Source organism: Cotesia glomerata, linkage group LG2, assembly GCF_020080835.1.
Source record: "Cotesia glomerata isolate CgM1 linkage group LG2, MPM_Cglom_v2.3, whole genome shotgun sequence".
Taxonomy (NCBI): domain Eukaryota; kingdom Metazoa; phylum Arthropoda; class Insecta; order Hymenoptera; family Braconidae; genus Cotesia; species Cotesia glomerata.
In genome coordinates, this window is record NC_058159.1 from 5443058 (window position 1) to 5468019 (window position 24962).

The 24962-nt window shown below is 27.7% G+C and overlaps 1 protein-coding gene across 1 annotated transcript; it reads left to right on the forward strand.

Moving 5' to 3' along the window:
- Nucleotides 1-9607: 9607 nt before the first annotated feature.
- On the forward strand, nucleotides 9608-13555 carry LOC123259601. The gene is made up of 6 exons (XM_044720194.1): nucleotides 9608-9724; nucleotides 10677-10739; nucleotides 10934-10996; nucleotides 11177-11218; nucleotides 13128-13202; nucleotides 13280-13555. Exons 1-6 carry the CDS (start codon nucleotides 9614-9616, stop codon nucleotides 13289-13291), a joined length of 366 nt encoding a protein of 121 aa, XP_044576129.1. The 5' UTR covers nucleotides 9608-9613; the 3' UTR covers nucleotides 13292-13555.
- Nucleotides 13556-24962: the final 11407 nt, after the last annotated feature.

Here is a 24962-nt window from a genome sequence, read left to right on the forward strand (position 1 = left end):
TATTCAAGTTGTTAGTTTTTTTTTAGTTAAAAATATTTATTTTTTCCATTCAATTTAATTTCAACGAATTTAATAGAGTGCTCTCTTAATGAAATTTAATTAATAAATGATGTTAAATATAATTAACTTTTACAGACACTCAATCAATGAAGAACATTGTCTCTCAACCGGAAAAGATGATTTTTTATTTAAGTACTAAAAGCCAAATGATCTTTGATTATAAATATTGTATTAAGTTAAGTAATGAAATTTTAAATATTAATTATAATCTTTCGACTTTATCGTTTTAATTGTAAGATATTCAACTGAAGACATTTCAACTGCTTTAATTTAATAATAAATTAATTAATTTTATTTAAAAAAAAATACATTTTATATTTTTATAAAAAATTTCAAACTAAAATTTTCATCGATAATTTTTTTTTTGGTCCACTATTTTAATAAGAATAATAAAATAATTTATTAAAAATAATTCTCTATTTTATTGAAAATAAATATTTTGATTAATAATTCAATTAATGACTAAAAATTTCTTAATTTCGATAAGAAGCTAAAAAAAATCATTAAGCATTATTAATAAAAAAAAGTAACGTATTAATAAAATTCACCCTTAATTTAATAATAGATTAATTAATATAATTTAATTAATTTTATTTAAAAAAATATATATTTTATATTTTTATAAAAAATTTCCAACTAAAATTTTCATCGATAATTTTTTTTTGGTCCGCTATTTTAATAAAAATAAAATAATTTATGAAAATAATTCGCTATTTTATTGAAAATAAATATTTTTAATAATAATTCAATTAATGACTAAAAATTTTTTAATATCAATAAGAAGCTAAAAAAATCATTATTAATAAAAAAAAGTAACTTATTAATAAAATTCAAAGTCACCCTTACATATCTATCCATTTTCATAATAATCAATTAAAAAATCTCTTGATAAAAAATTATCAAAAAATTTTGCTTCAATTTTTCAGTCTTCTAATTGGATAATAATGAGGATAAAATCCCAATAACTTAAAAAAAGCCCAATTTTAAAACTTTATTATCCTCAAAATCCTCTGATATGATTAACGCGGCGTATTTTTTCACCCATTCCGCCCATTTAATTGAAATTCCCAGCAAACTTAACCGAGCAATAAAAATATTTTAGCTCTAATTAAAAAAAAAAGCCGTGTGAACAGTTGAGGTTAAAAACCGCAGAGTCAATCATTTTGTTTGATGGATAAACCTAATATATGTTTGTGGGAATAGCGAGAGCTTTCGGTTGCGGTAAAGCGACCAGTTGACGTTCAAAACCAGCGTTTATCGCGTGTAGAAAAATAAAAAATTACAAATTCAGGTACACTAAATCAGAACACCGGTATAGGCAACACATGTCACATGTTATACATTTTTTGTGTTTTCGCTCTGTCTCTGTCCGTGTCAGAGCGGAAGAAAGAGAGCTGGTAAAAATGGAAGAACAAAGCGGAATATAAAGAGAAATCTCCGGTGGTTTTGCCCGAGCTTCACAGAGACTGGACAAATAAATGATAAAAAAATGATAACCGCGAACCGCGTCAGAAAACTCCCTAGACAGCCCTGTTATAATTGTTTTATTTCGATTCCACGCGGCTCCCTTTCTTCCTTTCTTTCGTTTATTTATTTATTTATTCATTCATTCATTCGTCCTCCCATTTTTTAATTTATTTACCTCATTTTGTTTTAATAAACTTAAACTTCCTCGATTGCATGCGTGCCAGTCCACTAAAAAAGTGTCATTTTTTATCCACACTGAGATACACATAAAATAATAATGGCTACAAAAGGGAAAATAAAATAAAAGTAAACAAAGTAATACTACAAAGAACCAGAGGTACACATTTAATTAAAAACCAGAGGTACACCGCAGTTGCTTCTACTGGTGCTTCTTTTTCTTCCTCTTCTTCTTATTTTTTTTTCTTCTCTGTATCTTTTTTGTTTTTCTCGACAGAATTGAAGAAAAGAAAATAATGTTTGAAAAATAAAAAAAAAAAAAAACGAAGCGAAATAAAAAGTTATTGTGGTTTGAAATGAAAAGTTTGGAATAACAATTATTTTATTGAAGTTGCGGGTGTAAAATTGAAATTACAATAAAAAAATTTATTCTTACAATTGCTTACAGCTTTTATTCTGTTTTTTTATTAATATAACATTTAATATAAGGAAGGTGATTGATCGAGGGAATTTGTAGAATAAATTTAAATATTCGCCGTGGAGAATAAAACAACAAGACGGTTTTATTTAAAGAGATGGAGAATGTGATACCTCGGTGTTGGAAAATATTTTTTTTAGTTTGATATATTTATCCTTGACATTATTTTTTGTTAGCTTTTATTCTGGAATAGCCTCTCAAGAAGCTTTCACCGAAGGGATAGACCGAGACCGAAAGCAGTATACCCTTACCGAATGGACAAACAGAAGTTAAGAGCCCACTTCTTTGAGGTAAATTTTACCCTGAAGAATGTCAATCGATTTTTTATAAGATTACTCGAGGACTCTCGCCAATTTCGCTCTCGTTTGCACTTTTAGCACTGGCTCTCTTTCGTCTTGAGAAATTTCGGTATTTGTCAATTTTTAAACCCTCGTAATTTTTAAATAAATTATTGTTGTCATAAATACTTAAAACGCGCTTGAATAGCAAAGCAAACTAAAAAATGGAAAAATCACTTTTATTTTTAATTATTTTTGATAATAATTAAATAAATTTATTTTGGTGTAAAAGAAGTATCGATCTTTGAAAAAATTTTTATATTTCTCGAGAAAGTAAATGGTCACATCGATATCGATTACTTTTCGTGGTTATAAGTTGTAAATAATAAAAACAAATAATCCAGTTTATATATTTGGAGTCAATTTGCCTAATTGTCTCTCCTCTGTAGCTCAAATAAATTTTTTATTTCAAAACCGTAAAAAGTAGAGCATACTCGGGAAAACAATGCTACGAATACTAATTGAATTATATAAAAATATTCATAGAATTTAAAATCAACGGAGTTAATCCCGAGTATTGACCATAAACTCGATTAGTTTAATAACTTTCACTTTACTACAATAAAATTAAAATCTTGGTAGATAAATAAGCTGAACTACCTCAACTATGGTATATTCATCTCTGAGATATTAAATAATAGCAAAAATAAAATTGTTACTGCAATTATTAATTTTAATTTTATACACAGAAAAAAAAATTAACTTGAATCGAGTAAATAATTTTAAAGAACTTCATCTTCTTGATTTTGAATAGAAAAATTCTTAACCTAAGAAATTTTTCTTGGTTTGAAAAAATTCTACTTAATTTATGAATTTTTTGTCCTTATTCAAGACAATGCAACTTTTCTCTTAATTCAAGTCAATTTTTTTTCTATGTAGAAATATATTTAACAAGCAATTGAAATGAGATGTAAATTATTAATTGTTACTAGTAACCTTGCAGTCACTATGTGACTGACGTGACTTGTGAACTATAAATAAATAGAATTTTGCTTTATTAATTGATGACTTTTGTTAAATTGCACTGTACATTTTCAACTATTGACGTTTTTAAAGAAATAAGCTTATCCCGATGTTACACGCATCAAGAGCTTTCATTTGAGTACCCACATGCATTTTGATATATTTATCATATATTCATATATATAAATATATAAAATATATGAAAAATTGATGTGGATACTCAAATGAAAGGTCTCGATGAGTGTAATGTCGGAATGAGTTTACATCTTTAAAAATGTCAATAGTTCACAATATATTTGTGAAATTCCACTGTACTTTATTAACTATTGGCGTTTTTAAATATATAAGCTCATCCCGATGTTACACTCATCAAGAGCTTTCATTTGAGTACCCACATGTATTTTGATATATTTTTCATATATTCATATATATAGATATACTAGCGGACCTGACAGACGTTGTCCTGTACACATGTCTTAAATTTAGAAATTTTAGGAATGAGCTTGTATAGTTAAAAACATCACTAGTTAACAATATGCAATGGGCATTCCTCCATAATTAACATTATCGTAAATATAATCCCATTCTGATTTTATACTCATCGAGAGCTTTCATTTGAGTACCCACATGAATTTTTTCATATATCTTATATATATGATATTTATAAAATATATGAAAAGTGCATCTGGGTGTACTCAAGGTCAACAACAGTTTATAAATAAAAATTCTATTAAATAGAAATTTTCCCGTGGACTAAATTGTGAATCTAAACCATTCTGGAATCCACCGGAAGACACACAAAAAATTCCATTAAAATCGGTCCAGCCGTTTAGGAGGAGTTCAGTAACAAACACACGCACAGAAGTAATATATATATATATATATATATATATATATATATATATATATATATATATATATATATATATATATATTTATTTATTTATTTATTTAATAATTTTGACCCTAGAGCAAGTGCTCCCTAAGAGCCATACAATCAAATACATTTATAATGAGTACATTATATAATAACAATATTAATAAAAATAATAATAATAATAATAATAATAATAATACATAAGTAAAATGGTAAGCAAACAACAAAAAGACTAAATGCAAAAATGATTAGCTTAGATTGTCAGTAATTGCCATTAGTTATTATTATTAGTTAGCATTGATTAACATAGATTAACATTGATTATATATATATATATATAAAGATGTGAGAAAATCCAGACAGCTCGAATTAGGATTTAAACCCAAAACCTCCCGATTACATGTTGGCTGCACTTTAATTTTTAATTTTTCTATTTTCTAATACTTACGATTTTTTTTCAAATGTTTTTTTTTATATGGACCATTTTTTAACTATAACGTACAAAGGAAAATTATCAAAATCGGTCCAGCAATTCATTTTTATAATTATAGATATAGATTTTATACAGTGGTTGAGTATTCTTAAATTTTCTAATTTTCCGCGCAATTTTCTTAATTTTTTCTTTCATAAGAACCTTCTCCTGACAATAACAAACTCATCAAAAAAAGAATTAGTGAAATCGGTCCAGCCGTTAACGCGTGATGGCATGACCAAGGGAAATAAGGATTCATTTTTAGATATATAGATAAAATACTAGCTGTTACTCGTCCGCTCCGCTGGGCGCTTTATAGAATTGCATTTTTAGATCTAGTCTTGAAATTTAATTAGAGTATTGTTTTGACTTGCGCAGATTCCCAATTCTATCGAATTGGCATGCACCTTTTATCCATGTAATAATTCTAGCTAATATTCATTGTAACTTTCAATGTGCAATCATTATAACATTCCCGTGTCTTTCTTACAAAAATGAATAATAATTGATATGAAAAAAAAATTTGTAATGAGCATTGAAAGTTTAAGTTAAAGAAATTACAGGTCTCATAAGTAAAGAAATCTGCCTAGTATATTAACATAACCAATAGAATTAAAAAATTTATTTTAAACAAATGACAATCGAATAGAATAAATTTAGTTACAATAAAAATTCATTATTTCTAAGTCAAAAAAATATAGGCTCTGGATAAGTAATCACCAACATATCATATACTAAAACCTTCTCCGAAACACGCTGCATCTTATGGTGTAAGTATTATTTCGATCGGTTCAGTAGTTTTCGCAGTATAACCAGACAAAAAAACCGGCTCTCCATTTATTAGTATAGATATGAAAAATTGATGTGGGTACTCAAATGAAAGGTCTCGATGAATGTAACATCGGGATAAGCTTGTATCTTTAAAAATGTCAATAGTTCACGAGATACAGGGTCATTTTTTAATTATGTATCTAAAGATAGCGAATTTTTTAATGCAGCCTAAATACTTATTATCATAAATTGACTATCGGTGAGAATGATATGAAATCTTGAAAAGGCACAAATTCAAATCAAGACCTTTGCAATGACACTAAATTTCACTGAAAAAACCGATTTTATCATATTATCCCTGAACACAAAATTTTGCTTATTCTCTTAATAATATACACAGTAAAAAATTTTGCGTCATTGCGTCAAAAAATTTTGTGTTAAAAATTTTTGTGTTAAATATTTAACACTTTTATGTGTAAATTTAACATTTATTGTGTTAAATTAACATAGAAAAGTATTAAATTAACACAAAAGTGTTAAATATTTAACATAAAAATTTTTAACACAAATTTTTTTGACGCATTGCCGCAAAATTTATTACTGTGTAGATTAAAATTATTAGCTACTGCTTTCATTTGCAATAATTAACAAAAAAAAAGTACAATATTTTTTTAATGAGATTTCAATTAATATCAAGCTGACGTATTTTAATTAGTGGGTCAATGTGATTATAAGAAAAAATTTTAAATTATCCGAGGACATGTCGAATTATTGATACCATCGATCGCACATGTCGCTTGTCAAATATTTTTATTTCAACGTTACTCTGTCATCTCTCTATTTTTTATTTTGTTTTTATCAGTATTGCTATTATTATTATTTATATTAGTAGTAGTACGACTATTATTATTATTATTATTATTACTGTTACCGTTGTTGTTATTTATATATTTTTTCATACACCTCGGCCAATCTAAATTGCTGTCACACAATAGATAAATCAACTCGGATTGTAAATTATAAAGTGTTGTGTACAAATCAAAAATATAAAAACGCCAATAAAATACGAGAGAATAAATTAATAATAACAGTAATAAAAATATACAAGTAAATAAAACACATTTATATGGATAACATGAGAATGTTTTGGTACTACCGCTCTCCCAGCTATAGTTGGCTGGTAAGTGTTCATTATTAATAAAATTTTTTTCATTTAAATTAGCAATAATAATAATTACAATAATAAATTTGTGGAGAAAAATTGTAATTGAAAAATTTTAATATTTTGTGGTGAGGTTAAGTAACAATTTTATGACATTTGACAAAAGTAACCTCTGGCTATTGATAAATAAAAATAAAAAAAAAAATTAATAACAACTAGCAACCTGCAGTCACTATGCGACTGCCGAGATTTACGAATTATGAATTAAGAAACATTGGCTTAATGATTTTTTTATATTTACAATCATACTATATATAGTTTGGGTACTTTTTAAATAAATTTTAAAAATAATAGTGCTATCACCGGATCACTTACAAATAATTTAATGGACAAATGTGACCGAACAAATTTATAGAACCAAAAAAACTATTAAAAATTCCTCCAAAAACTTAACATAAAAAATTGACTACTAAAAAATATATAAAACCAAAAGGCACTAATTCTTATCTCGACCTTTCTTATGATACCAAATTAAACTATAAAAATTCCTTTAAAAATAATATGCTCGTTACAAAATTTTTCTTTCTCTCTCAATTATTTGAATCATAAATAATTATTGCTGAAAAAATATCAAACCCAATTTACGATAAAGATATACCCGTTAAAAAATGTTTCTTAGTCTCTTTATTATATAAATTAATTTTTGACTTATAACCACATTCACGTGTACAAAACAAAATAAATAAATAAACAAATTTTATTTATCGCTAAATTCGAATCTATTCATAACTACTTTGAAAACTTATTATGATAAATAAACTATTTTAGAAAATCATATGAAACATTGAAAAAGCTCTCATTCAGGTCTCGACCTTCTCAATGAAACTAAATTTTATTTAAAAAACTCATTTTATAATATAAATACACGAGACAAAATTTTTCTTATTCTCTTTAATATATAAACTAGCAACCCGCAGTCACTATGTGACGCCGAAATTTACGAATTATGAATTAAAAAATTTTGCTTCAATGATTTTTTTATTTTTATAATCACACTGTTCATAGTTTGGGTACTTTTTAAATAAATTTTAAAAATAATAGTGCTATCACCGGATCACTTACAAATAATTTAATGGACAAAAGTGACCAAACAAAATTATAGAACCAAAAAACTATTGAGAACTCCTCCAAAAACTTGACATAAAAAATTGACTACTAAAAAATATATAAAACCAAAAGGCACTAATTCTTATCTCGACCTTTCTTACACAGTAAAAATTTTGCGTCATTGCGTCATAAAATTTTGTGTTAAAAATTTTGTGTTAAATATTTAACACTTTTATGTGTAAATTTAACATTAATTGTGTTAAATTAACACAGAAAATGTTAAATTAACACAAAAAGTGTTAAATATTTAACATAAAAATTTTTAACACAAAATTTTTGACGCAATGACGCAAAATTTTTACTGTGTATGATACCAAATTAAACTATAAAAATTCCTCTAAAAATAATATGCTCGTCACAAAATTTTTCTTACTCTCTCAATTATTTGAATCATACACGGAAAAAAATAAACTGTAATAAATAACAGTCGATTTATAATAAGTAATTATCAACTGCTAAAAATTACCATTTCAAACAGTAAAACCGTGATTTTACTATTTACTATATAATATTTACCATTTAAACATTAGAATTTACTCTTTGCATGGAAGAAAATACTATTTCAAACAGTAATATTCGCTATGTAAATGTCTAAAATGTTAAAGTATAATAATTAAGAATTCAGGCTTTGTTATTTATCATTTGGTACCTAAAAAATGATCTTATGATATGTAAAAAGTATAAAATATAGTTAGTAAATTTCTAATACAAGCAACGTCAATATTTACAAAGTAATATGGTAAATTTTAAACGCAACGCTAAAAATCAAACTGTAATTATTGATTTCCCCTTCTCCTCATAATATGGACTATATATTGAAATGGCAATTTTTACTGTTTGAAACTGTAATTTTTTAAGATGAAAGAGTCGTTATTTACTATAGTGACTGCTACTAATCACTTATTTTGGATATTAAATTATAAATTGTGGCTTTTATACTTTCTACATTAAGTTCTGTAATATTTATATTTTTGCCACCCCGATGTCCGCTTTACTGTTTGAAACTATAAAAATTAACCGGAACTCGAGTGAATATTACAGTTTACTTTTTTCCGTGTAAATAACTATCGCTGAAAAAATATCAAACCCAATTCACGATAAAGATATACCCGTTATAAAATTTTTCTTAGTCTCTTAATTATATAATTTAATTTTTGACTTATAACCACATTCACATGTACAAAAGAAAATAAATAAATAAACAAATTTTGTTTATCGCTAAATTCGAATCTATTCATAACTACTTTGAAAATTTACCATAATAAATAAACTATCTCAGAAAAGCATATCGAAGGTCTAATTAGCAATTGGTCTTACTCCTTATTTTATAGAGGGTAACTTTTTAACATTTTGATGTAGCAATAGTTCAATTATAAATTATTTGAATGATCCAAACCAAAATACTATACCTCTAATAGATATTAAATGGTTTTTGAAAATGATAATAAATTTTTAACTAATTGTTTTATCGTACTAATGGAAGATCCTCTAAAATGGAGCTAGACAATTTGCTAATTAGAACGTCGATATAAAACATTAAAAAGGCACTAATTTTTGTCTCTACTTTTCCAATGATACTAAATTTAACCATAAAAACCCATTTTATCATAGAAATACACTGGCCACAAAATTTCGCTTATTCTTTTAATAATATAGATAATAATTTCAGGTTTGGAAATTCATGGTTTTAGATAACGAATTGCGATCGCTGTTTCGCATTGGCTATGATTGTGGCTTCATAACAGTTATAACCACTATATTAACAGTTGTCATATTTATATACGCTTTAATGGTAATTATTAATTAATTAATTAAAAATACTTAATTATTTTTCATATATTAAATATCAATAGGTTTATATAGTCGATAAATATCGATACAATTCGGCTGTCCAATTTTAAAACACAGTAACTACAAAATTTTTATACCTAATTTTTTTTAATATTGCTGCATTTTTTATAACTTTTATACCTTAATTTTAAGTATTTTTTTTTTTTCTAATATTTATATTCAAGTATTTTATATTCGTAAATCAAATTTTTTATCAATTTAGCAGGTAAACTTTTTTTTTAATAGAAAAAATTTTTTTTAATTTTTAAATGTTAGTTACTGTGTTTTGAAATTGGGCAGCCGTATTGTTTTGATTTTTAAATATCTCTATCATAAATGTGAAAATTTTGAATATAAAAATATCTTTTCGGAAAAACTACACCCGTAATAATATATCATTTTTCCAATGTTCAAATTTAATAATTCACAAAAAAATAATCCTCTTTATATACAACTGGTATTGTTTTCTATTTTTAAATGAAGCCAATATAAAATTTTAATTATAATATTTTATTATCTCAATATAAAGTTCGAGTTACGTCAATTAAAATGACCGAAAAAAATTATTATTTTAAAATTCTTCACACTTTCAGTAATAGATTAAATATTCACGTGTGAATTAAAATTAAAAATAAGTCAATTTTAATTGGATCGAAATTTAAGAGCTGATAAAACTAATTTATTTCAATGAATTTAACATTTATAAAGTTATTTTTTTTTTTAACGTCGTGTAATTGTCATTCTCAAATAAGACATCACATAAAATATTCATTTATAATAAAATCAAACTACCAATTGAACAATTAAGGTGATTGCTCAAATAATACCGAAATTTGTGGACATAATAACGATTATCGACATTAAAGTTAAAATAACGTCAATTATTTTTAATTATTTAAAATTTCTATTCACAGAGCATTAAAGTCGCAAAGTCAAACAAGACATTGTGTCAAGCATTGCAGAATGAGGCGAGCGAGGTAAATCACCTTTTTCCGTTTTTGCCTTCTCTTTATAAATTTTTATTTTTCTCAAGTTCCTCCTCAGTCTACGCTTTTATTTTCTTATTCTTAAGTTTTTTAATACTTTTTTCGCTCTTTCATCTGCATGAATATATTTTATATATATTTACATATATATATACATATATTTATATACCATTGAATTGTCACAGAAACTACCTCGGAAGCGGAGTATTTTGAGTGTGAGACCGGGATACAATTGTATTCACAAACACGTAAGTCCGTCTGAGAGTTTTCGCCTGATTGTCTTGTTTCACTAGAGGAGTGAAATACACTCTCTGGAGGGAACAATGATCATGGTGATGATAAAAAATGACAGCTCTGGAAATCATAAGAGCTTTCGGAGTCTTTGGGAGATTTTTTTTTATTATTTTTATTATAATCTTTGATTTCAGTTACAACAGACCGATGTCTTTCAAGACAAAGCCAAGCGGACGGTAAGACTAATTTTTAATTTAAAATAATTCGGGAGTTTTCAGGAAAACTTTGGAGGAAATTCTTCAGGAAAGAAATATATATGGGTAATTCTCTGTAAGGATGTTTTTTGCTGTCCCAGGCATTTTTTTATTAAAAAAATTGTTATTTTGTTACAAAAAAAAATTTGTCACGAAAGTAAAAAAATATTTCTATTTAGAGCATTGAAAACTAAAATGAAATAAATTTCGGTTTTTGCTATAAATTCGTGAACTACCGAATTAACAGTCCCCTGGGCTGTCCCATTCCCAAAATTAAAACTTTAAGATTAAATTTTAATTCTTTTTTAAACCGTTCCTGCCTTTACGGTCATTTTTTTGCTAGTATAAATCTAATTCAAGTGGAAAAAAAAATTACAAATATAAATAATGCTGTGAAGCGAGAAAGAATAGGAGTTACGGTAATTATTACGTGAAGCGTTCCACATTCACGTAACAGGATATTGGTAGGGAAGGATTGAGAAAGGAATGTGGAGAGGATCATCTTAATGTGAGTTTATAGAATATGCAGGAAAAAAATTATTAGAAAAAAAAAAAAAAAATAAAAAAAAATTATATTATCACGGTCGGAAAAATTAGTAGAAGTTAAAAATTAAATTTTAAGTTATTCGTCTATAATATATAATTTTGTCCATAATGTTTATAAACTTAATTAGTTAACTAACAATCTTCTTCATTAAAAAATACCGAAAATTAATTTGTTTCATTAAATTCATTAAACCAAAGTTTGTCCCAGGCATTTTAAGAACAGTCCCCTGCCAGAAGTTCAAAGCCAAAAAAAAAAAATCCAGCGTGTTATTTTACCTTTTGTAAGGTTTATAAGGATCTAACTAGCCTTGAGTTATTAGCCATAAAGCTGTTAGCGCTTTATCGCCATTTTATTTAGTGTCAAAGCACCGTTTATGCCGGAAATATGTGTCTGGGCCACTTCAAAACTCAGTCCCCTGGCAACTATTTTTATTTATAATTTATTTATAAAATTGGATCCATAAGTCTTAATATTATTCTAATTAATGTAAACATTCATTGAGAACTTGAAAAGTTGAATGCATTAAAATAGTTTGCTTGATTTTTCTCAATTTGATAAAAAAAAAAAAACAGTCTCCTGGCAAACAGTCCCCTGTCATGTTATATGGCAAAAGATACACAAATATCGAAAAAGCAAAAATTAAATCGGCTGTTTATTTATTATGATTAACCTGATAGTTTTGTAGCCCTTGTTAATTTTTTTTATAATAAAATCAAAAATAATTTGGTCGGACAATTTTGTACAAATTTAAGACGTCCTTACAGAGAATCACCTATATGTGAGTTAAAAAAATTAAATTGATTTAAGACAAACACTTTTTAATTAACAAAATCATTTTGCACTCAAAGAAAATTTTTATTTTGAAAAAAATTGGTAATGTAATAAGAAGTTAATTTTTAAAAAATTTTAAACAATTTTATTTTTTAGTTTAAAAAATAAAAATTTTTCTCACAGTAATTTTCTTGTTAAAAAAAAAATTTTTATACTTTAGAAAAAATAATTTTGAATAATTAAGATAATAAAATTGTTTAAAGTTTACAATAAATTAATTTCTTGTCAAAAAAATTTTCATTTTTTTAAAAAGAAATTTTTTCTAAGTAAAAAATTTTTGAACTTACAAAAAAAATTTTACGTGATTAAATTTTCGTATGTGTTAAACATATATATTTTTCCTTAAAAAAAATTTAAAACTGACTTTTATCATTTAAAAAAAAAAAAAAAAAATACATGACTAAATTTAAAATCCCTCTGAATGTTTTTTTTCCGGAATACTTATAAAAAAATCTGGAGGTTGTAAAAAAAATTAGCATACCTAATGTACCTTTCTATTTATCACGAATTCAGCTGCACAAGGAGCACCTCGAAATAGAGCTGATGAAGAGTCGAATATCGTGCATGAATAAGCTTCTTGAACCCGACGTAAGTTTTATATATTATTTTAATTTATAATATTTTTGGACTCCCACTGCTCAAGTAATGGTAACTGCTTTTTTCAGGTTTATTGTTAGCGAAAATTTATTTTCTCTCCCTCGGATTAAAAACAAAAATAGAATAATAAATGTTTGGTTGAAGTTAAGTGAGGACAAAAAAGCTTAAACCTCCGAGACGGGGGAAGAGAATTGGGAGGGCGTGACGGTTAAAAGAAGAAAAAGTTGAATAAATAAATACATAAATAAACGAAGAGATGCGATAATTTATACCCAGACAGAAAACAGCATTTATACTTTGGAGGTCCGCTAACGAGCGCTAATAACCCGGTTGCTTTACTTGGGCCCACACACATATATATATATATATATATATATATATATATATATATATATATATATATATATATATATATATATATATATATATATATATGCTGTGGAAAAGTTGGAGAAAACGAGCAGGGTACTTTGAAACATCGGCTCGTTAGCAAGCTATTCTTTTCGGGTATTCCCTAATTTTTATTTCTTTTTTTTTCCATTTAATTCTTCTCTTTAACGTCGTTCTCTTTTTTTTTTTCTTACCACACAGTAAGCGGTGGATATTCACACGGTTTTTAAAATGCTAACGAATTTTCACAGTACATATGTATAGAAAAGCTATCACCCGGCGGTTTAACGTTGACTATAATTCGAATTAGCCGGATCGGCAACGGAGGAAGCGAAAGAAGAAAAAAAATCTAAAATAAAATGAAGTGAAGTGAAGGTAAAAAGTAAAATAAAAAGAGATAAGAAATGGTGATAGTGATAAAATAAAGAGAACGGGGTGACCGAGCCAATTGTTCTCAAGACGCGGATACCGGATAATGTATGTATATGTATATAACTCGCAATATTTCCAACAGTGGGTTTACAGCGTAACAGCAGAAGCAAGTCTCAGCGTACCGGGGCTCGGGGTTTAAATTTACCATTTCTGAATAATTCAACAAGACCACGGTGGCAGTTAACGTCAAGAGTCGGTTATAATACTACGACACTAATGTCTCAAGTCTTCATTATCTCAACAAACATCAGTTTACTATTATTATATATTTTGGTAACGATTGTTTTAATGCCTCATCTTGTCCCACTAACTGCTATCGTATAAACTTTATCCATAAAAATTTATACCTCACAACCTCGGAAATTTTAAAAAACTTGTGTCATTTTTGGTATTAATTTTTAAATAAAATGTTTCACTGCAAATCTTTCTTTGACTTACTTAAATATGGTTATAATCATAATATTGTCTCTTTTAATTATCATCTCTCTGGCTAAATATAGATTTAACTTAATACCTATATGATAATTGATAAATATACTCTATGTTTGTGTTTATTCTGATGTGTGTTTTTAAAGTCAATAATTGAATCGTTGATTTTGAAATATGATCTGGATTTTCTTTTGCCGTATAAGTACAAATTCAAAAAAATTTTCACGATATTAAATTTACAAACAGGAGTTTTAATACTTTAAAAACTTATAAAAAGCAACGAAGAATCATTTTAATAGATTAAGACAGGAAAAAATATAAATATAAATCCAGTGATCAGTTTTGGGTATTTCTCATCGTAATTGTTGAGAAAAACCTGAACAAGTGATGTAGACTTAGATAAAAAAATAATTTCTACACTTTATATTTTAAAAATACTTCCGCGAAAAACATTTTATTAATAAATAAAAAAAAATAATACTTTGTAACACATTGAATGTTAAATTCCATTAATTACCGCCTGTCATTAATTTTTTCCTCCAACAAGTATTTCTTAAAATAAAAAAAAAATATCAAGTTTAATTTAATTTTTTAATCCTGTCAGAAAGATTCGAAAAAATTTTATTTTTCTATCAGATTTTTAAAAATTTTTTCTTGAATAAAAAAAAAAATTTCTCCACTATCCTTCAAAAATACTTCCACGAAAAACACTTTCTTGAAACCGGTCTTTATACCCTCTATGTTACAGATAAAAAAAAAATAATAAATTTTCATATGAGAACCCCGAAAGTCTCCATATGAAAAAAGTTTACCCTTGAATTTTTCACCCCACCAGTTCTTCCTTGAGCAGCAATAATAACAATTAATAGCTCCCTTATAAAAGATAAATACGGCCCTGTCAGTGGAACCTGCGCACGAGGGATAGATGGCGCTGGGATGGAATCTGATTCGATTTGAGTGCTCCCCTCGCGTGTCCCACCCTCGCTAGGCACCCTCTTTTCTTCAGAATCCATATACATATATCTATGTATCCACACAGAACATTGTACTGTAGGTATCTAGCCAACAAGTAAGGGTAGCGGCTCGGCATGCTACCATAAGCCCTGCTCACCCTTCAGCCCTCACACCACCTTGGCGAAGTTTGTGAGAAACTGGCTCGTATTCGCACGAGGGGTCTTTGCTCCCGTTTAATATTTCACGAGAGTCCACAGGCCACTTTGAGCATCGACATGCGCACGCTATACAGGGGATGAGATAGGATAGGATAGAGGTATCGAAAAAGAGCACGAGTAGAGTGGAGTGTGTCTATGTCGTCATCGTTCTCGTAGTCGTTGTCAGAAGATAACACACGGAATAGTCGGTAACACACCACCTACGAGCAGAGTATTCTCATTCTCTCTATTGACCCCCTTCTTCCCTTCGGCCCATCTGTGCCCTATACTGTACTGCCTTATATCTAACCGGGCACTTGACAATTTTCGACGTTCACGATCGATCCGCAAGAATTTTTCTCACCTTATATGTATTTTTATTTATTTTATTTCATTTCATTTTATTTTATTTACTTTTTTTATCACAGGGTGTTTTATTTGCTCTCAGCTCGCCCGCTCTTTTGCCATTCTGCTGTCGACAGGTCCGAGAACGCCTTTTGAGAAATGTACGCTCTATACTACTATAGTACACCCCCAACCCACGGCTTTGTACACTTTTCACACATATTTATGCATGTGTGTGCTAGGTAATAATACTCGGCAAATACCATAAGAATATTTTTTACCTTACTATCGCAACTGCTAAAGTCCCAGTTATTTTTATTTTCTTTTTTTTTGCAATATTTTCGGTTTATTTATTTACCCTTTTTACTATCTTCGTCTTTTAAAATTAATGGAACACACGTGCACGCCACCAGTTCTTGTGTATGAACAAGAACCCCTTTCCTATCACCCATCACCCATCACTTACCGTACATTTTATAATCTATTTTTAGAAACAGAAATACGGGTGGTTATATATAGACAGCATATTTGCAATATTATCTTGACCCCCACGTACTTTCAAGGCATGTCAAAGCTGTCATGTTAGATTTTTCAGGAATTTAAAAATTTTATTACTACAAAAATAACTGGATTGAAAGATTAAGTTATTCTTTCTGGTTGACTTTATTGAAAAATCATTTTTTTGGACATTAAAATTTTTAGAAAGAAAAAAAATTTTTTTTCTATCGAAAGTTTTGTCAAAATTGCAGCTGCATTTATTATTATTCATAATTTATTGAAAAAATAATTTTTTTTCACTCTTCAGTGCATTTAAAAGTATCAATTAATAATAAAAAAAAAATTTAATATTTTGCAGTAAATTCTAATTTGAATTCCAGAATTTTATAATATTAAAACTTTTTTTTAAATTAAAAAAAAAATAATTTTTGCAGTTTTTAAAGATTATAATAATAATAATACACTAAAAAAAATTAATTAATTAATTAGATCAAAAGTTTTTTTTCTCGTTGACTTTATTGAAAAAAAATTTTTAATTAAAAAATTTTTAATTCAAAAAAATTAATTAATGAATTAGAAAATTTCTGAATCAAGTAAAAGTTGTCTAAGTAAAGAAAAATAATTTTTTTTTTTAATTAAAACGATAAAGCTCTTTAAAATAATTTTTTTGGTTAAAAAATTAACTCACAAATCTAAAGATAAAATAGAGACACAATCTAAGTACCTACTGCATCAATGATATATAATCGACTCTATGTAAGTACATATCCACAGTGACACAATAGTTATAGGAGAAGACGCTGTTACATATATGATATGAGCTGGTACTCGGACACTTTAGCTGTGATGAAGGGACGCACAGCAACTTTACACCGCTATTCTTCAGATTTACGTGCTCTTTTGGACACCGTAACCGTGTGTTAAAAAGGTCACACGTGTGGGCGACGTATTTTTATTGATCTCTAAAAATAATGGACTTTCGAAAGCGGATAAAAATGATTTTAACATTTTTTACGCCCCTATTTGTTAACTTTTTTCCGTGAAAAATTAAAACCCCAAGTTTGGAGACCGTTCTTTTTGTTCTCTTAGCCCCCGATCCACACCGTGGAATTATTATTTTTTTTTTTCATGCATTTCAAGAGCTTCCAAAGTCAGCTAAAAACTTTTCTAAAAGATATTTTTACGATTTCACGACAAATTCTTTAAGACCCTTTTTTATTTAAAGTTTACTACTTATAATTCTTAAACTCCGTTATAGTCGGAGTTATTTTATTTTGTTTTTATCTTTGGCTTCTCCCTGGCATTTATTCAGTAATTTTAACAATTTAACTCGGCCGCAGAGCGTCATACATCGGTGAATTTATTAATTTCAAACAGAAAATTTCCTCCTCACTTTTACTTCTCTCACAAAAGAAAAGTATTTTTTACGAAGAATAAAGCTCGGTATACAAAGCATGTATGTAGGTCTATCTATATGTAGATTATAAATATATACATATATTTTTGAGTTATTTACCCGAGCTTTCTCGTCTATGAGATCGTACTTTAGTAAATGGCAAATCCTGATTCCGCTGTTTTTTATGTATTTTTTATTCATTTTATTTCATTTCATTTCTTTTATTTATTTTGTTTGTCTCTTCCAAGCATGCCACATCAAAGAAGGAATAGAAGACCAAGTAGAACACACGGATAAGGGTAGAATAAATAAATCTCAAATCCAGGAAAGTTTATTGGACCTCGAGTGAACACACTTGACTGTCGATTATTTTTCCTCCCTGGCTAAAGAATACACACGCATATATATATATAGATATATTTATATCGAGTTCTTTCTTCACTTCTTTTATAACGTTAATACTTTTTTGATAGAAATAAGAAAAAATAAGGCTTACCATTTAATGAATGAAATGATAATTAAAAAAATAATGCCGGTATTTCTATATAATAGTTATAATAATAATAATGATAATAATAATAATAATAATAATAATAATAATAATAATAATAATAATAATAATAATAATAATAATAATAATAATAATAATAATAATAATAATAATAATAATAATAATAATAATAATAATAATAATAATAATAATAATAATAATAATAATAATAATAGAAACGGGAAAAAATAAAAGAGAATAAATGAGTCGCTCGAGGAAAAATAACTCGTGAGTTCCCGGATTTTGTTTCAGGCGATTAACTAGTACGTTAGAGAATCTCATTTTTAATCTGACAGTCTATTTTGCCTTCAGCTACAATATATATGTTAATGTATTTTTATAATACGTATATATTACAGAGAGCCGAAAAAATCTAATACTTTTTTTCAGAGTTATCGAAAGCATGAATCTGTTAAAATTTGAGCTTGAGAATGATCACAATTTTTTTGTTGTCTGATAGTGAAAATATTTTTAGTAGATTTCATAGAAATTTAACTATTGCATTTGTCCTCATGGCGGAACTTTCGAAAAATTTTGCTATTTTCTGACTCAGTTCGTCGAGCTGATGCAGAAAATACATATGGTTCAAAACTTTATACACGGAAAAAAATAAATAGTCAATGCAACACGATGCAGTCTTGGTAAATAAACATAATGAAATCATGTTGCAACCACATGACTTGTCATGTTTCGGCTACATGGCAATCATGTTGCGGTAGCATGAGAAAAATCATGTGGCAGCAACATGATTTTCATGTAGCCTTAATAGCATAAAATTAAGCTGCAACACGCATAAATAGTATATTACACACCTAGGGAAGTAAAGTAAGAAATGTCTCAGATCACATGTAATTGTTGGCCGAGGCGAAGCCGAGGTCAACAAACATGTGATCTGAGGCTTTTATTTACTTCCCGAGGAGTGTATACTATTTTTTTGTCCGACGAAGGCGGAAAGCGGCAACTTAGTTGAGCGCAGCGGGACGAAAGTTGCCAGTTTCCGCCTGGAGGGCAAAATGATTTTGCTCGACGGGCAGAAAGCGTCAACTTTCAGCCCGCTGCGCTAAACGAAGTTGCCCCTTTCTGCCTTCGTCGAGCAAAAAAATAGTATACACTCCACGGGAAGTAAATAAGAAAGCCTCAGATCACATGTTTGTCGACCTCGGCTTCGCCTCGGCCAACAATTACATGTGATCTGAGACATTTCTTACTTTACTTTCCTAGGTGTGTAATATACTATTGTTGAAATAACAAAAGACGGGATAACTGAAAAATATGTTCTGGTAACAAATGAGTTTAGTTATAGTAACAAATCCATTAATCGCATTAACAAAATGTTTCAAGTTGTACTAACAAACCAGTCTGTTAAATCACCAAATCAATTTGTTGTCCTAACGAAATCATTTTATTGCAATAACAAAACTAATTTTTTGCTAAAATATTTTCCAAATCAGATATCACTGATTATAGCATATTTTTAAATTATGGATTCTTATAAAATTTAATGTAAATTTATTTGTTATTTTAATAGAATAATTTTGCTGTTTCAACAAAAAAATTTGTTATACTAACTAAATTATTTTATCGAATCTACTTAAAGATTTTGCTATAGTAACCAAATTGTTTTGTTGTTATAACATATCAATAACTTGCTACAACCTAAATTTTGTTATTTTAACATATAATTTATTATCCCTATGTTAACAAATGGATTTTTTACTAGAACATATCTTAGGTTATTTTAACAAAATTTTTTTCTGCGTGAACGACTAAATATTTATGGTTCAAAAAAATTATTTATTATCAGGCAACTAGATTTTTTCGGATATATAATATTGCAGATGCAATAGCGAACGATGTTTTTCTTGTCATATATGGTATAAAACCGATAGCATTTGATCGTCATTATCATGCGTGGAATGTAAAAATAAATAGTCACGCTAATTGTGTAATCAACCTTAATCTTTTACCTCCAATTGTACCTTGTCTATCGATAAAAAAAGGCTTGAATTATGTTGCAACAAGATACTTAATTTTAAAATAATAACAATTAATAATAATTTAATTACTTTAATCACAAACCAAAACTATTGGCAATAAAAATTGTATATAATTTGAATAAACAGAGATATCGTTCACAAATTGTATAATTCGATAATTTACTCTTATTTTCATCTGCAATATTATAAATCCTAAAAAACCTAATTACTTAATAATAAATAATGTTTCTGAAGCATAAATATTTAGTTAGTGCAGCTTAATTTTGTGCTATTTCATCATGTTTATTTACCAAAACTGCATCATGTTGCATTTACTATTTATTTTTTTCCAGATATATATGTATGAATATATATATGATATAACGCGTGTCTCTAATATATAACGTGTCTCTAATTCGTAATGGATCTTTTTCAAACTCAACATACTTAATTTTTAGATGAATACCAAGGTCAAGTTCAAAGATGAGCTTAATTGGTTAATTAGTTCAGAAATTACAGGGTTTCAAATTTTTCAAAATCTTAAAAATTCATATTTTGGCAGTTTCTTTCGCGGATAACTTTTTAATAAAATAACTTATCGAATTTTGGAAAATTGCATTTTAAAGCTCATTAAATAAACGAGCTTTAATTTTCATGTCATTTTATTCTCCTCAATTGAAAATAACCTATTCATCTGAAGATATTTGATGAAATTTTACTATTGCATTCGTTTTAACTTAAAAAAGGCCATTCGGCAGCCGAAATAGAAGTAGATTTCATGATAAATAATAAAAATACTACTAGGGTTGCATACGAAAAAAAAAAAAATAATAAATTTCTGTCTGATTAAACAACAATGACGTCAAAACGAATGTAAAAGTAAAATTTCATTATATCTGTCTGAGAAAGTAGGTGATTTTTGGCCTAGACTGATAATGAGGTACACAAATTAAAGCTTATTTAATAAGCTTTCAGATACCATTTATAGAATTTTGATAAGATATCGCGTTCAATTGTAATTGCACCAAAATACGGTAAAAGTGAAAATTTTTGCGATTTTTGAAAATTTTTGAATTGCTATTATTCCTAAACTATTTAATTTGGAGAAATAAATAAGTACACAAATTGAAGCTTATTAAATAAGCTTTCAAATGCAATTTACAGAAATCCGATAGGATGTCGCGTTCTATTGTTATTGCACGGAAATAAGGTAAAAGTGAAAATTTTTTGCGATTTTTGAAAATTTTTGAATTGCTCTCACTTCTAAACTAATCGACAGATTTGGCTCATCTTAGAACTTAACCTGGGAAATCGTCCTAAGAATAAGTATGTTACGTTTTATTGAGATCCGTATAGAATTACGAGAGTTAGAGAAGAGACAATGCCGATTATATCGTATATATATATATATATATATATATATATATATATATATATATATATATATATATATATATATATATATATATATATATATATAAAAATACATACATATATAAACTTTTGAACCATATGCATTTTCTGAATCCGCTTGACGAGCTGAGTCGAAATATAGCAAAATTTTTCAAAAGTTCCGTCATGAGGACCAATGCAATAGTTAGATTTCTATGAAATCTACTAAAAAAGGGATTCCGTCAATATGATTGAAGTTTTTGTATTATTAGTGTTGTGATTTTATTTAAGTAGAAAATATACTTCCACTTCGGCTGCCGAATGGTACTTTTTTATTTATATCAGAATTTTGTAACTCAGACTAACATCAATTTTGTAAATCAGAATTTTTAATGTTTATCCCCCACGGAAAAAGTATATATTCTAGTATATATTCTGGAATATATTCTGAAATATATTCTAAATATATTCCGGATATAGCCCGTTTTGCCCAAGGAATATATTTCAAAAGTATATATACCTGAATATATTCAGTATATATACGATGGATCAGACCATAGATCTGACGACAGATCAGACTATAGTCTATAGACCAGAGAAAAATTTTGAGTAAAACGGAATACAAAGGAGTGCATGCCCATATATTCCGGAATATATTCCTTGGGCAAAACGGGTTATATTCGAAATATATTCAGAATATATTCTCGGATATATTCTGGAATATATTTCAGAATATATACTTTTTCCGTGCGGGATTAAAATCATTAAAAATTAATTTTTTATCAATTATGAAAAAACAATATCTCTTAATTTAAAAATTCCGTCAAAGCGTTTAAAAACCAAAAATTTCCAAGTAAAATACCTTAATCTCTAGAGATCTAATTAAAAATTTTTCCAATTAAGTCGTCTTTAAAATGATAAAACCTAAAAGACTTATCTCGTTAACGAACCAAAAAGTAAATCCACTGAAGCAGACTCATTTTATTTAAATTTCACTGAGAGTATTAAAATACATGAATAGTCAGTAGTATTCAGTAGCAGTCGGTTATTTTTAGTATATTTAGGACAATCAAAGTCCAACAAAACAGAGATATAAAGTTACTGAGGATGACTTGATTTTCGAGAGGGTGCATTAGACTGAAACACGCACATTTTAGCTTATCGCTTAACTGTATGATCAATCTAAGTGTTTACAGAGCTTAAGTTACCTCGTTTAACCTGCTGTTGAGGGTTTTAAGGTAGCTTTTGATGGTATACATCAGGGTTATAGGGCGGTGCATCTCTAGTACACAAAAGCTTTAGAGCTTTGAGTTTCTGGCTCTACTCGAGAAGAGACATTTTATCCGCTTGTATTCCATTCTCTTATACCTTCTAAATTCCCTTTTTATCACCCTTTAGATGTGGAACCCGACTATAGAATCGACATTGCAGGTCCTTGGCTACAGACTTCAGACTTCAGACAGCTGCAAATCTCTTTTTAATTTACCCCAGTTGAGAGATTATGACTTTTCTTTAATGCTTCTTTTCTTTACGGGTTTATTTTTGTTTTAATTTTTTGAACAGTAAAAAATTTGGTTTATTTTGAATATTTTGTAGATTAAAAATGAAAATAATAATAATAATAAAATGTTGGGACGAAAGAAGGGAAAATCTGTATGAAAAAGGTTTCGTTGAGCTTCGTTAACGAGGGAATATACATTGCTCTACTTTTCCTCTCGTCTCTACTCTACGTTTTTACCATCAACTACTCTCAAAGTCTCTGACAGTGGGTAACATGGAAAAAATAAAAATAAAATAAAATATAAAAAAAGGCAGACGAAAAGAAGATAAAAAATAAGATAAAAAGGATCAAGACAACGTGAAAGGGAGTGCTGGCTGGTAGTAGGCGACAAGAACAAGAAAACCGAGAAGAGAAGGGCGAAAGGGAGGTTGGAGGATGAAGGATAGAGAATCGCGGAGATAAAAAAAAAAAAAAAAAAAAAAAAAGTAAAATCACGAGACGACGTAGACTTTACGAGACAAGATTACTGAAATACGATCAGATTAATGTCCCGTTAAGGAACTAATTGACAATGGGGATTATAAAAGAAACAATCGAATTAACGTTTAAAAGTAAGAATTTTTAGAACACGGGTTATAGATAACAGAGGATTGAATTTAAAATAAGCCGATTTAAGATCTACGGGTCGAACTAAAATAATACAAGATTACTGATTTAGTGATATAATAATAATACTCGGAAATATTTATTTATATTGATAACTTCGCGATGATATATCTACGGAAAAATAAAATGGATGGAAAACCATCGAACAAAATTAAAAATATAATATTTGGTAATTGGAGTTATTCATAGTTGCACTGAAATAACTTGACACAGCTCTTGAATTTGTAAGGAATATCGCTAAAGAATGAAGTATCCGATGACAAGTAATTGCAAGGGAAAGATTATTATACTGAGCTGTCTCAGAAAAAATATCAGACGTTGCACGGAAAAAAGAAAACTCGAAAAATTACAGTATAAAATGTAAAATCGGTCCCGTCGTAATCAAAACTAGAAAAATTACAGTTTGAAATAACATTTTTCTAAATTCAATTTTTTTATTTAATATTTAGAGCTTTCAATGTAAGTATTACATTTTACAATGTAATTTTTATAAAATCTGTAATAATTACATTTGAAACTGTAATTTTTCCATTTTTCATCACGAAGCGCCACGTTGCATTATACACTGTAATTTTTCGAGTTTTCATTTTTCCGTGTGAAAAAAAAGTTTTTATAAATTTTTAATTATATCCTTATTATATCCTTTAATTACATTATATCATTCAATTAACCGAATTTCTGTTCAATTTCTGCGTTTATATGAATTAGATTTTCCTCTGTTTCAAGTGTTAATCAATCCTTTGCATTGATGTAAATATTTTACATTCATCAAAGTTCGAGACGATTATCAATGCGACTAAAGTTGATTGGTTTTAAAATATTAAACCCAAAAACCAAAGGAAGTTTACAGATTAAAACTAGATACTTTTCTCCCGCAGACTAATAAACTCGATGAATAAATAAAATATCAAAGTCGAGGAATTATTTACAGAACGCTCGATATTTAAAAACTCCCGTATTCTCACGAGTATAATTTTCGCCTGTCGCTTTAATATTACGGAGTGATAAACAGGTTACATGACCCG